The following is a 15,176-nucleotide window of genomic DNA, read 5'->3' as shown; positions in this document are numbered from 1 at the left end:
TGCAGCACTGAGCCCAGGGCTCCTCTGGGGTCACAGGGGCAATATCTGTTCTGTTATTAGAGAAATTACTCAGGGCAATTTCACAGTTCAGCAAAACAGACTTATTGCTTGCATGCACTGTGTGTGCATGCCTTAACAAGCACTTAAAGTTTTTCTACCTTTGTTCCTTTGTGCAAACATTCATCTTTAGCAGCATTAGAAACGTTAGTGGTTCTTAGTGGTTAGAAATGTTAGTGGCTATGGCTTCTTTTCCTACTTTAACAAGGAATTACTACCTTGCATATAATAAGGTTTCTAAGGTTTCTAAGTTGGACTTCCAATCTCTGCTATAAATTCAGAGACAAAAAAGTAAACTCCATGCTTTAGTGAAAAACAACAAAAAAAGTAACAGGTGGCTTTTTAGTAACCCGATTACTTTTATTATTACGTTCTGAATATTCAGTGTTAGCAGCAACCCATCTCTTCTTGCAGACTTCTTTCCAAATTCAATTGCTCTGTCCCCGTTATCTCTGCAGAAATAAATAGGGGCAGGACCAGGGAAGAACAATGCTATTTCTGTGATATTTTATTTTACTTATTCTCAATAAAAATGAGAAGGCCTTTTTTACAGCTGCACAGCCTGTAATGTCAGATCCAAGCAATCAACTGAAAAAAAAATCCCACAGTCACTTTGCAGGTTTGAAATAAAGAAAAAAACAGGGAAAAAAATAAAAGAAAAAAGAGTAGAAATCAATTCATGTTGTCACAGCCTATCTAGAGTCATATTGTCTTCAGCCATTGATAGAAAATGAGAACATCTGGGGATTCAATTACTCATGACATGAATAATAATATTTCATTTTTGTTAAATGAAACTTTATAGTTGCAGGAACTTCTGCTTACTGCTCCATGCAATCCTGGAATGAAATCTGCCAGCAACAAGCCACAGTTCCTTTGGCATCCATGAGCACATCAGTGCAGGTGCATCTGTATCCCCCAAAAGAAAAGCTTAAAAAAGAAACCAAATTTTGAGCAGCTAGTTAAAAGATGAGCTCCTGAGCTTCAAGCACAGAAGGTTTCCTAAATGTCACAAACACCTTTTAAGATCTTGAATTGATAGCTTGGTTCAGAAAAGCACATTTATTCTTTGAACCAAAGTCAGTGGCACCTGCAGTTGTCCAGTATTTTCAATTAGCCAAAACCATACCTCTAAACAGTATTGGAGCCCTTTAGGGCCTTCTTTTAAGTTTCCACTTTATGGTCCTCAGTTCATGTTTCAAAAGGATGCTACCAAAACTGAGTGTCTATGTGTTTATTCTTCTTTCTTGCTCAAGTAGAGCTGTCTACAGTCTTAGTGGCAATGCTGGCATCAAATCAGAGGATATTCATCTCACAGCAATGAGTAAGCAGCAATACTCATGCTGAAATTGCACTGACTTGTGCAATCACTTTGATATCAGTGGGACTGTTCTCCAAAATTAAGCATGTGAGCCATTGTGGCATTTCTGTCTAAAAGTTCAGAAGCAAAATATACAGAAGGGGCTGAAAGGTCTCTGCTTTTAGGGTTGGGGTTTTTTTGTGTTGGGTAAAACCTAGTCTTGTTTTCCTTCTTTCTTTCTTCATGGGCATTCATTAAGGTTAGATTACAGCAAAAAAAGCCATGATTTGCCCCCAGTTTACTGGGTGGCCTAGATAGAACTCTTTGTAGAGCCTTGAACATTCTCTATACAAAATGGTGTGAAAATAGTGTGGGACCTTGAAAAGTTCCAAAGGGTCTGGATGAAAAATGTTTTCCATTAGAGCCTGGAGATGAGAAGCACCACGCCGGCACTTTGCTGCTGTAGAAATGCTGTGTAGGACACAACTTGCAAAATGCTCTGGGAGGATGTACACAGGAAAGTGGGGTAGGTCCTCTGAGGCTCCAAACTGGCAAAACCTCCTGGCCAGTGAGAGAATTACCGCGGTGAGACACTGCTCCAACACGGGAGTTTGGGGCTCAGGGTCTGCTGCTGACCACAGGGAAACTTTAGGCACTGCCTGCTTCCAATGGCAAGATATAACCAGAAAAATGGGTATCACCTCACAGAAGCAATCTCAAGTCAGCACCCTCAAAAAAAAACCAGGCAGCACTTACTGCTTGCAGGTCTCGTGTCTGGCTTTATGCAACATTTCTATTCCCGCTGCGCTCGTTGCCTTTTAAAAATGTGTAACATTTATGGACTCCAATAAAAATGTTTTTAATATAATGTAGATGAAGTATAAAGTGTTAACCTTGAACAGCAGGGAATATGTTAGGATTTATTTTTTTTTAAACTCTTTCAATAATTTACTCAGAATTGTCTAAGATTTGCTTTTAGTTTATAGCAAATCTTTTGGAAACATTCCAATAGTCGCAATTTTTGTAAATGCTACAATAGCAGTGATTTCATAAATAAAAGCAATGCTCAGAAGGCAGAGAATGTTGAAGAGAGCTTTAAACCAGAGCTTCTGCTGTCTTAGGGAAAGCAGTGTGGGTTTCCTGACGTTGCTCCATCCATGTCTCTTGCTACTGCTCTTCTGGGACCAATGGCAAGGATGGTGCTAAGAATTCTGCATATGAGCGGTTCACTCTAACTATTTATAAAACACATGATGTAATACTCTATATTATATAATATATGACACATGCCTTGTTCATGCTACAGCAAAGGTACTAAGATAGAGCTTCTCTGTCATTTTAACAAATCTCCACTTCCGTTGTTGGTTTGCTTCTGCAGAATCTGATGTGTGAACACTTCTCCTTTCCCCAGAAATGCATATTTACGTCTGGAGTTATTCCCACAAGTTTCATCCTTTGCACTGAATTTCTAAATAACATTATTTTGATGGTTTTAAGGGCTAAAGACACACTTAATCAAAGGATACATACAAAGCACTAACTTAGAACATCAGTATTTCAACTGAGCTGGGAAATGAAGTGAGAAGGGGAAATCAGGTTTAGTATTTTAAGTTGGTTTTGTTTGCTGCTTGTTGCACTGGACTGCATCTCAAATCCACCTGCAATGGTGTCTTTCTCTATCTTCATTCAAACTCCTTTTCAAAGGCTTATTTTTTGATCAAACCCAAGAAATACCATTCTTGTGTCAGTCAAATGTTCACCACAGGACAATGTAAATTTAACTTAAACCAGCAAGATATTGCAGTGCTATTAAGTGGGACAGATAATGAACCTAAATAACTGCTCAATCCTGTTAGTGTGGCCCTCATAAACCTTCTGTGCTTCTTCAAGCCCTGCTGTTTAGCATTCATGCTGCCTGATTTGAGACTAAAATTAGATTATAGGAATGCGTGCTTTTTACAAGAGGTCTTCTATTTGTTCCATAAAGTATTTAGTACTCTTTAGGCACTGTATAAATAAAAATAATCGCGATCTTGGAATTCACCTTCAGGAATGGAAATTAAGAGATCTAAGTCCTTTCATTTCTACTGCATGTTATCCTCACTGGGCACGTTTAGCAATGCTTTGTAAAACAAGTTAAAAAGATGCTTGGAAGTCTGGTTAAGGTGAACAGGAAAAGAAAAAAAAAAAAAGAGAAGGGAATATGTCTCTAGTTTTAGATCTTCACAATAGGGAATAAAAACAAAAGCTCTACCAGACTTTTAAGATAAAAATCTGCTGTCAAATTCATTAACGTTTTTGAAAGATGCCTGCAGTTGCTGGGGAAAAATGGTTGTGGGTTCCAAACCAAGACTCTGAGTAAAATCACTTATACTCCGTTTTAAGATTCAAAGACTATGTATAATTGTGAACCCTTTCGGGGCTGCTGTGATTTCTGAGGGCTCTGCACTGTGAGAAGAGTTCCTGCATTCTGGGTCAGAGCTGTATCAAGTCCAACAATGATTTCTGTCTGACTTTCCCCCCTCCTTCCCAGGATCTATATTTAGGACTTAAGTATGAAATATTGAAAGTTTTTTTGAGGTTAAGCATGCCAATGTCCTCAAAACTCCAGCAGGCATCAGCTTACGTCACTTGGCACTTTAACACTTATAAAAGTCTGGCTGCTCACCTTAAATTAAAGCTATCATCAGGTGAAACATTTAGTCTGTGCTTATTCCCCCAGGCTCCCTTTTCAGGCAATGGAGAAAGAAAAACAATTCCCAAGGTTATTCACCTTGCCCTGAGATGAGGCACCTATTTTTCTCCATTCCTCCCCTGGTTCTTTTGACAGAGGACTTTTGTGATAGCTAAATTTAGGCAATATGAATCCAGCCATTGGTATCTTCCTAATTTTTGAATGAGAGTCATCAGTAAGCACATATGGATAATCATCTTTATGCTCCTTAGGCTCCTCTTAAGATTTTTAAAATATCTCTTTAGAAAGGGATCAGATTGCACATAAGTGTGTTTTAAGATTATCATTAGCTGTAAAAAACATATTTCAAAATGGCTGTAAAACAACAACAAAAAGAGACATGCTGACAGCTACTACAAGGAATAGCTCTATGTTGTATTTTTAGGATACTGAAGCTTTGCTTAGGAAAACCAAAAATCAGAGTAGTGAAGAGACCTCGTGTATAATTTCCTCAAAACCTCCAGATTTGCTTATAATAGCATCAAACTTGTTGCCATCCCAAATAATTACTGTAATTTATATTCCAGTGCCTCAAACACCAAGCACCATCAGGGCATTCCTCTACAGCAGATACAATGGGGTACAGGCAATCCTGCTTCCAGTGCAGAAAAGCAGCTCAAAAGTTAGATGAAAGAAGTAACTCTTCAAAATGAGCATCTGAGGCAAAGAGAAAGGTCAAACATCAGATTCTTTTACTTTTTTTTTTTTTTTTTAATAAAGGATTAGTTAAATTCAAGTCTCATTTCAAAATAAGTACTTTAGAAAATAGCAGGCATCCAAATTATGGAAAATCTGCTCTTTAAGACAGTTGACTTGAGAACATTTAAATATCGAGGGCTGAAATCTTCTTTTCTTTTTAATGATGAGGTTTAAGAAAAGATAGAAGATGATATCATTTCCAAAACCCAGCTCTGGATTGCTGCATATAGTTTGACATTCAAGATATTTTAATATTATCAGCTAGCACTGCCTGCCATCCGGGATGAGCAATGTTTTCTTGACCAATTATTTATATGCCTCTAAAACAAGAGTGAGTTTTGAGAAAGGATTTATTTGAAGGTGGAAAGCAAAACTTCTCCATTAGAAGGGAGGATCACAAATGGACTATGCCAAATACCTGCTTTATTTAAGGGAGAAAAAACTTCAGTAGGTGTTGTGTGAGGGTATGGAAAATTCTGTCGTCGTTTGGCAGAGACATGCCTGGCGTAGGCGGGTGGGCATTCAAGCCTGACATAACTGGCAAAGCAGCAGTGGTGACATGAGAGGACATGAAAACATGAGGGGTGAAAGGTATGACCTGGTGTTCTCAGAGGGAGAGAAATTGCTTGCCAGAATATCTCAGCTAGGAGGGAACCAAAAGTGCAAACACAGAAGGCAACCCCAGCTCCCACTGTCTGCAAACCCAGTGAGGACAGCAGCTGAGATGTCAGGTTGGTCTTTAGACCATGCCCCTGTTACTGTCAGGAAAAAACCCTTTTCATTTCATAGTAATTAAAATGCTCATAGATGTTTTATTAACTCACTCTACAGAGCCACATAGATTTTATAATTCATCCAAGCACTTACAAGTAGTTACTTGTGTTAGGCTGTCAAGACAGAAATGATTCAAAACCTTGTGTACTGAGCTTCTTGGAAGACATATCATTCCCTAACACAATGGTATTAGAAAGACTGCTGACAGATAGTGATCAAGAGATTTCATTTTGCTTGTCATATGGTGGGTTGTCAATTCTTCTTTTTGCTTTAGATAAAAGCTTAGTTGCATTAGATTTCAATAATGGTGAAGTTGCAGGTTAACATTTTTCAAAAGCACCAAAGTGACTTCAGTGCTTAAATTCTATTTTCAAACTGCTGTAGATACCTGAGAACAGAAGTCTTTGCAGTAAATGGAACTGAGACATTATCAAAGAAATTTATGGAATGGTGGGGAATAAAACCCCACCTCAAGAGGGCCAAAGTCTGTACCCTACTCCAGGGTATATTTTAAACCACAGGTTTAAAATATATCAAGTTTGTAGATGACTAAAATTCAAGGACAAGCCAAAGATTTGCATTTCCATTTTGAACATACTTGCTTGTTTTAACACCAATGTATCCACTGCAGATTTCCTCCCACAGTTCTAAAAAAAATTCTAAAAGACAATTTTAAGATGGTCTTCACTTCAAAATGTAAGATTCCCTGAGTTTTGTTCAAGATTTAAGCGGGTGATTCAGTGATATTTCTACAAAGTTTTACATTAAAAATATAAATGCAAATTATTAGCTTGACTTTTTCTCCCTTTTTTAACAGCTTAGAGGAGGAAGTGGCCATTTAAACTTTACTCCCCCCTTGAGTGAAATGAAAAATTGAACCAGTACATAAAAGTGGAAAAGTAGCCCAGATTTTCCTTCTGTTAATACTAACCTAGTATTAAGCAAATAAATAATCCATGCGGTTAGTCTATATTTAAAATATTTGTTCTTCTTTAAAGATAAAGTAACTTTCACAGAAACAAACAGAAGTGGCTAGAGACTGAAATGGTTCCTTTGAAACTGAAGCTGAGTAGTTTCTCCTTTAAGCTCCAAACATCATCTCCCTCATGCCCATAGGGCTTCACACTGTGCTCCAGGACTCCATTCATTCCCTGCTCCCCTCCACTGCTGAGCTCAGGGGCTGGCCCAGGAAAGCCTGGTTACAAGCTGAGCTTCCCCAAGATTTTAGAAGTTTATCTCCATTCATTAATTGCCTTCTTTTTTAATGGTGAATTAAACTCTATTTTTTATAGTTAAACTCTATTTTTTCTACTACTTTTAGCTTGCTCTGTGATTGCAGGTACTGACTATGCAATGTGGAGAGCAAACACATTTGAAACACAGCTGCCATAGCAGCTATAGAGCATCTTAAAGGAAAAAAAAATAGGCCAGACCTTTATTAAATTTTAAAAGTATGCCTTCGCTACACTCTTGTAAAGATCCAAATAGGGTATTCAAATCTCTAGAGATCACCAGTATAATTTCTTTATCATGTTCCATTTAAAATTTAATTATGTAGTCTACAACAAGAAGTATCTGAGTACTTTAAATAGGTCATGCAATGAACAACTTAATATTATTGTAAAGTTTTCCTTGTGAAGATCTCTTCTTTGATGTGCTGTTGCACACAGAAAGCCTTTCTTCGAAAAAACAATATACATTCATAGCTATAATAATGTCATTTAATATAAAAATTGTAAAGCTTCTTTATCACATTTAAAGTCTGAATTTTCAATTCATTCTCTAGCCTGAGCTTCCTGAAATCATCAGAAATAACTGGTAAATGAGAACTGACACAATATAATTGTACTGAATATTTTTATATCTTTCTACAGGCAAAATTAATCTATTAACTTTCCTACTAAATGATGTCTACCAACTCACATTTTTCTATTTTTGCCTATCAGTGATACACATACTTCAGTGGCAAGAGGAAGGGTGATTTCTTCTTCCTTTAAATATTATCATTAGAGAGCCATCAGCAGTATTTAATGGAAAATGAATATATTAAAAAGCCACATTTACCAAGACAAGTGTGTTAATATGTGTTATATTTGTTTGGGGTTTTTTTTAATGCACATATGTAACCTCTCTTGGTTACTACTGAGATGAGAAAATATTCAAAATATACTCCTCTATACTTCTGACTAATTAAGGGCTTTATGGGAGCAAGTCCCCAATTCCACCTCTTTAACTGAGCTCTGAAAAAATCAGGAAGGGTTTTTGAGGCTTTTTTTAATGACAACAACAACAACAACAAAAAATAAATAATTAATGCCACTGGTGCCTAAACTTTCTTGACAGCCAAACAAAATATTCCAAGTACAGAAACATCTGTTCACACTTAAGCCACTTGCAGTGAAAACCCTTTCACCAGGTTTGCAAGTGCATGAAAATGATTTTATCAGTCTTGGCCACAAATATATCCAAGAGTAATCACTGCTCTGGGAATAGGCATTGTGCTTGCCTGAATAAAGGAGAGTTGGATTTCTGGTGCTACAGGGGACTTGCTGTGCCCCACTGACCAAAACACAGTGATGGGAATCCCAGCAATGATGGGAAAGTGGTTATTAATTTTGTCATTTCAAGGTACAGGACCTGAAATTTTATATGTTGTAAAGTGGTTTCAGGGTGAAGGTGGAAGAAGATGTGGGGAAATTAGACTATTTCACTCTTATGAATTAATAATAGCAAAATGAGTCACTTGACGTTTGAAAGAAGAACAAAAAATATTAGATTACTACATCACAACATAAGATTAAAAACCCCAAGGAGATGTTTGCTTAGAGAAATTCAGGAACAGGTGAATCCTGGAGAAGATTGGAGGACAAGACAACCTGTGCCTAGCTGGAAACATTTGTTTTAAATCATGACAAGATCATTTGGTTTAATATTTATAACACAATTACAATGCCTTGTGCACATTGCTGGTATAATCTGATTTTACTTGTGACATCTTACTGCAGTTGAAATTAAAGCCTTGTGGTAATAATTCAAAAAGCACATTTAGACAATCATTAATGGCAAGTACGAAATGGGATGTTTATTCAAACACTTATGTGTCTCATTTTAACTTTAATTTGAAGTGGAATTCATTTCTGCAGTGGAAGGACACCATGTTTCCAGTATATTAGTCCTATAATACCTCACCAAGTGCAGTGAAACTGGATTTTTTTTTCTTTATCTGGTATGTGTGTGTGTATGAAGAAATGCAATTATTTTGCAAGGAAGATGAACAAAATCTTTGGTGTCTGGTAGGCCTGATCACTGGTCAGATCTTCAAACACAAGTCAAAATTTAATGAGAATATTTGCTTGCACAATCACGGAGGCCAAGTGATGGAAAGCCGTAAAAAGATATGTATCTATTAAATGAACAAATCATATAAATCACATAAATTTGTACAAACAGAACAAAAGGGTACATTACACAGGAAGAAGTCATCATATATAATGAAAATATATATTTTACAGCTTATCAATATAAAAAGTCAGCTCATATACACCACACACCCTCTAAAGAAAGGTGGATATTTTTTCTCTGCCTTAGAATCAGAAGCATCTTGCACGTATTATCATGCTTAAAGAAAACTCTCCTTCCTGTTAAAATATTCTTTTTACCTTATATGTTGTTTGAACTACAACACTGCTTTAATCAGAGGACAGCAAAACCCCCCAAAAGCATAACCCCACTAAAACACTTTGCACCTCAGAGACCAAAACCAGTGGCAGAAGGTACAAGAGGACTGACAACATCTCTTTTTAACTCACCAGGCATTGCTGACAGATTACCATACCAGATTTTTTTGTTTCCCTTTTCTCCACCCTTTTCTCTATCTGCATGATTACAGCATTTTATTGCATTCTCTAACAATATGTAGACAGGTCTCTCTTCAAAAACCTCTGTCACAGCCTGGGAGTCTTGTCTACTTCTATTATTTTATGAAAAGATTTCTCAGCATAGAAGAATTTGGTCTAAGCTGCTTTCCTGCTTTCCAAATGAAAATGCCTTGAGATAACAGCTTTTTTTTTTTCCTCCTACCTCCAAGTTTCCCTCCTCTCATCCCTCAGGTGAGATGTAAAGCAAAAGCCAAACCACCTGCCATGGGTATAATTGCACAGCTGGAAGGAAGCCACAGCTGGGATTTTTCTCATCAGGTGCACAACTGTGCTGAGCCTCAAAGCAACTTCAACCCATGGCTTTAAGCAGTGTGGGCTTGGCTGTGCCAGTATTTCAGTGTCATTTGTCTGTCTGTGGCATGCAGGGAGCGTTCTCCTCTCTGCACCCCCAGTTCTCAGTATCCCAGCAGTTTTCCCTAGGAAAAGGATCATGTTCTGCCTCCAAAGGTCGTGCTTCTTTCAGCACCTTCCAGACATTGACACACAGATGCGGTTTAGAGCAACTTGCTTACCTTGGTAATGTTCCAGATAACTCTGTGGCAGTCTCTCTGAAAGACACAAAGGGAGGAAAACTTAGTTTGTGTTTTAAACAGCTATAAAATTTTTTAAGATGCCTTTGTAGTGCTTGTGTTTTATAGGAGTGCAGACACACAGCCACGGCTCCGTACGCAAGCGCGTCACTGGCGGATGCGGTGCCCCCCTGATCACACACAAAAGAATGTGAAAAGGCAGATGATGGAGTGTGATCTAAGGATCTATCAGAATCGACTTCTCCGTGGTACAATTACTCATTTTTTTAGGCATAAAATTATCACCATTTCAAATGCCAGCACTGCATGATCTTCCATAGACAAAACGTAGCACCGGGCCAATTTTCCAGTGGAAAATGCTCCCTGTTATTTCAGTGCTGCAGCAAAAGCAAGGCATTAGACAGTTCTACCAGCAGGTTATGCTCTGAGAAAATACCATGTTAATGTTAAATCTTCCTATGCTGGTCCTAAACAACAGCTATTTTCCAAATATGTGACCTCTTGTCCAGTTTACTTCTCTGAAACCCTTTTGTGGGTGTGCAATTTGTTTGAGGGAAGCTGAGTGTGAGATAGTGAAAGAGAGCTAATGTAGTGGTATGTCACATTAAAGCACAATTAAATACATTGCCATTACCTATGTACACAGGCCTTAAAATACATCCCAGATTTATCACCACTGCATGTCCTTGTTTCCCTCCCCAGCAAATTTGCCTAGACCTTATAGAAGAATCAGGAAAACAGCTGGACAGTTCCATTCCTCATTTCTCTGCCATATGTAGAACCTTGAAAAGACAGCAAGAAGGCATAAGAGGCTTCATTGTCTTAGACTTGACCAGATGCCCATCTCATTCCACAGTCTTCTTGTCCAGGTATAACATTTATATCCAATATACAAATTTTCTGCATGAAAGGTAACTGGTTAGTTCATACCCTGTTTGCTTCAGCTGAGATAGAAACTGCAAAAATTTCACATCTGTAGATGAAACTTAAGGTACGGAAAAATTCTCAACATAATATTTTCTTATTATTTACAGCAGAGAAAATCTTTCCATCCACTTTTACAGTTGGAGGGGAATCTTTTTTTTGTGGTAGTAATTAAGATAGGTCCCAAAAATCTTCTTTGCCTAAACAATTTCCAAAACTATAGATCTAGTGATCTCTTAGTAGTGAAACAGCCCTATATATTCTCGTTGCAAGAGTATGAACCTTTTATATACATTGAACCCCAGATTGAACCCCAAAAGCTAATTTATTTATGAATCCAAAGGAAAAACAATAAAGAAATACATTTTTGAAGGCTTTTCTAGGGTTTCCCCATGTTCTTCAAAAAGTGGATTTCTTGATGGGGCAACTACAGAGTTAATACATTAAAACCACAATAATTCAGAGCTCCTCTTCAGGAGATCTTTCTAGATCTTTCTAGTGCTTTTTAGCACTACATGACCTGTGGGCAGCTAAAAGGGTCTAATTTTTTTTAATTATAATTTTTTAAATTTATTGGACATCCCATAGTGACACCAGGCTTTTTCCCTAATGATTACACTGACAGTTGCAGTCTCCATTACAGTGTCAGAAGAAATGAAATGGTCCCTCTAAACGTGCACAGCTTTGTATTTTCAGAGTCTCTGTCTCCAAGCTGTGCAGTTTACTGGGCACAGAAGGTGGCCTTAAATCTCCCAGTGCTTTGCTTCAAAAGGCACAGATCAGAACTGTGTTCAGTGGTTGCAAAGAAGATTAGGCAAGAAATAAAAAATGGCTCACACTCTTTTCTTGCATGCACCATTCAGCAACAGTCCAGCAGATATTTAAGCCCCCTCAGAAGAAAACAGTTCCCCCCCCAGCTAAGGCAGACAGGTACATATTTAGCAGGTGTCTGTGATGAACAAAGTCCATGATATAAATGACATCAAAGGTGAGAGCCAGGAGAAAGAGCAAGTGAATGTAAAGAGATAAGAAAAAGAAATTAGAGAAGAGCAATACAGACTCTGTTTCTATGGGGTTATTTGATACAGATGTGCATTTTAGATATTTTATTTTCATTAAACTCCTGCACATTGGTAGGACACCACCTCATTTTCCAAGCCCTACTCATGACTTATACACTTCAAAGAATTAGTATGATACCTTTTGTAACCTATCAAAGAACCAAATCACTAAATTTGGTTCCAACAGTCAGGACATTTCCCCCTTCCACTGTTAATCCCAGATATCATCTCTTTTCATTGAAATGCTTTTTTTTTTAAGAAAAGAACCTGGATCTGGGCATCTCTTTGTTTCTTCTTCTAAAGAGGCTCCGTAGCCTTTAGCAACCCATTACTGTTCCAATAACAGAATGGCACAAGTCTTATTGCTTTAGGGTATGGCAGCACATTTTATAAAACAGCAGTTGCTCATCCAGCTTAAAGAGGCAACCAGGCACATCATGGGTGAGTGCTGCAGGAAGCATCAAGAAGCAGAATCATGTAGGTTTAAAAGAGGATGTTCAAACTGGAACCACGCTCTCAGTTCCTGAGCAGAGCAGTGAGTGATTGGGACATCTAAATTTCTAAAGATTTTCATTCTTGTTAAATACCTCTCTCTACAAGGGATGTTAGCATTGTGGAAACAATTATTAAATAGTCAATGCATTGGCAAAAAATCTGAATGTGATCAGAATGTTAAACAAAGACACTCCAGGTCTTTAACATGCATTTTTAATGTAATTCATTTTGTTGCAAATTTCACATTTGGTCAGATCAAATTCCATTTTTGAGCAAAAATATGTAAGGCAATAGTTTTTGAAATACAGATCCAACTCAAATAAAACTCAAAGTCACAAGTAAAAGTCTGATTAGCTCCTAACTATCCAAAGATTTCACTGCTTCTCATCAATTCAGTAAAGACTTCTAACATAAAAACAAATTAACCCCACATTAGACTATGAAACTAAAAATATTATTTCCCAGAAAACAAACACAATTATCCCCACCATGCCATTGAAAATAAATGATACATGGGCTGTTGAAGATGGTTAATGTCCATGGCAAGAGCTCCTATAAATATCAGGAATTGAAACACCACTCTATAAATATATTTCATGGGAGTTTAAAAAAGAAAATCTTTTGGAGCAAATTACTCATCAAGAAAGCCCTTAAAGTTTGTTTAAAGATAATAGATACTCATTCTGTAGTCATTCAAGAAACTGAAACTAGACTTGCACAACCAATTTGCAGACCCCTAGTACTCCCCAATGACACACACATAATATAACTCACACACAATAAATATAACTCACAATTTACTGTATCTACAGGAAGCAGAAAATTCTTGGATGAAAACAAGAAGATAATACTCAAAGGGAGAATGAATATAAGACCATGTATTTTTACATCCTGCCAGGGATATGAAAGGATGACCTTGAAAAAGAGTGAGGATGGAAACTTGAATGCTTTGTTAGAGGTGCCCTGAATTCCACTGAAATCGGCTCCAATGCGAATGGGATGAGCTGATGCTCAACACTGCTAAGGCAAGGAGAGGACCTGGCTGAAAACCCTGGAAAAGCAGTGATGAGGAAGAGGCATGGCATTATGGAAGAGCAGGGCAGCATTTCCAGGAAGGTCATTTACAATTTCTAAGTATTTTGTGTTCAGCTGCAAAGGACAGATTTGGGACAGCATGACCTGTATGCATGGAAGATGTAGGTGCTGTTGAAACCAGGAGGGTGCTGGGTGGGAGGTCTGCACCCCAAAATATTGCACCTTCCTATGGGGTCTTGCTAAAAAGCAAAGTTACAAATTGCTTCTGAGACCTGTGAGGAGCTTTGTCCTACTGCAGGAGCTCTGCACTCTTGAGAGAGCCAAGCAGCTCTTCTCAAAGCCCAGAGAGCCAGTGTGGGTGAACCAAGCACCACACACGTACTTTGTCATTTCTCTCTACAGGCTGAGAAATCCTGCCCGTAGGATTGGAGTAGGATGTATACCAAAGCAGAAAAGTATAAATATTTTAGTCAAAACCTTACAGCGAAGTGGAAGTGGGAAGATCTGCATAAAGATCAGCAAACAGACTTTACTGCCTAATAGTTCTGTTTAAAAAGTGTTGTTCAGAAAAACTCTTCATAATATCTGGAAAGTGTTGTGTTTATATTAAATGTTTTGTTCACTGAGAAATCATATGGTGCTCTGCTTTCTGAGGCTGACTGGCAGCTGTTGTTACCCACCTACATGCAGGATTTGGCACAAAACAACTCTGAAGTTTGAAACTGCAACATTTTGCAATTTGCCCAGAGAAGCTGTGGCTGCCCCATCCCTGGAAGTGGTGACAAGGCCAGACTGGATGGGGCTTGGAGCAACCTGGTCTAATGGAAGGTGTCCCTGCCAATGGCAGGAGGCTTGGAATGAGATGATCTTTTAGGTCCCTTCAACCCAAACCATTTTGATGATTTTCACTGTGTTTCTGCAGCGATGTAAACTGAGGCACAAGAGACAGGGCAGGTTTTAAAGGGCAGCTGAGGTCATCTGGGCTAAATGCACTCCAGTAACCTGGGCAAGTACGGAGTTCAAACCATACAAGTCAAGACTACACTTGGAAATCTTCTTTTAGCTCTGCAGGATCATGACCCTTAGTGATTCGGAAGCTTTAGGTCTTCACAGAGAACAATTTTTGTTCTGCAAAGGAAAGCATATGGATTCTAGCTAAGCAATCTGTCAGGGTGCTGGGGAATATGCAAAAAAAGGCAGCAACACATCCCTGCAATGGTGTTACTGTTCTTCCTTTTTCCATCTCACACTTTGGGGAGAGGATAAAGCCCGCCTACGGCACACAAGGCACATGAGGATAAGGGCGAAGCTGGAGAAGGGATCTGCAGGGTGTGCTAACACAAATGCAGCTCAAATGCAAGCAGAAAAGCCCCAGGATGCAGAATAGTTTGGGAAGAGAGGTGCCCTAACCCTGAGGTCTTGGTTTTAGGCATCTGAACCAGCAGTCAGCATTTCAAGAAGAAGGAGGGTTAAAAGGTCCTGTCTGCTCCAGGACAGGTGAACAGGAGCCCTTTGATTCCCTGGGATGTACAGAAGCAGTAACTCCCATTACTTGTGCTCATTTTCCTCAAAGCACAAAAAACTCCAACAGGTTAAGCTGGTATTTCTGATTTGGATGGAACACTCAAC

The 15,176-nt window shown here is 38.4% G+C and overlaps 1 protein-coding gene across 1 annotated transcript in view; it reads right to left on the bottom strand.

Moving 5' to 3' along the window:
• Positions 1-15,176, bottom strand: part of CELF2 (CUGBP Elav-like family member 2) — a 376,846-nt gene that overhangs the window by 297,691 nt on the left and 63,979 nt on the right. The window contains exon 2 of the mRNA XM_030238355.2: positions 10,015-10,050. Within this exon, the coding sequence (XP_030094215.1) occupies positions 10,015-10,050 (36 nt within the window). The remainder of the gene's footprint in view (positions 1-10,014; positions 10,051-15,176) is intronic.

This window comes from Serinus canaria, chromosome 1A (assembly GCF_022539315.1).
Source record: "Serinus canaria isolate serCan28SL12 chromosome 1A, serCan2020, whole genome shotgun sequence".
Classification (NCBI taxonomy): domain Eukaryota; kingdom Metazoa; phylum Chordata; class Aves; order Passeriformes; family Fringillidae; genus Serinus; species Serinus canaria.
The sequence above is the reverse complement of the archived record's forward strand: the minus strand, read 5'-3'. Positions and strand labels throughout refer to the sequence as shown.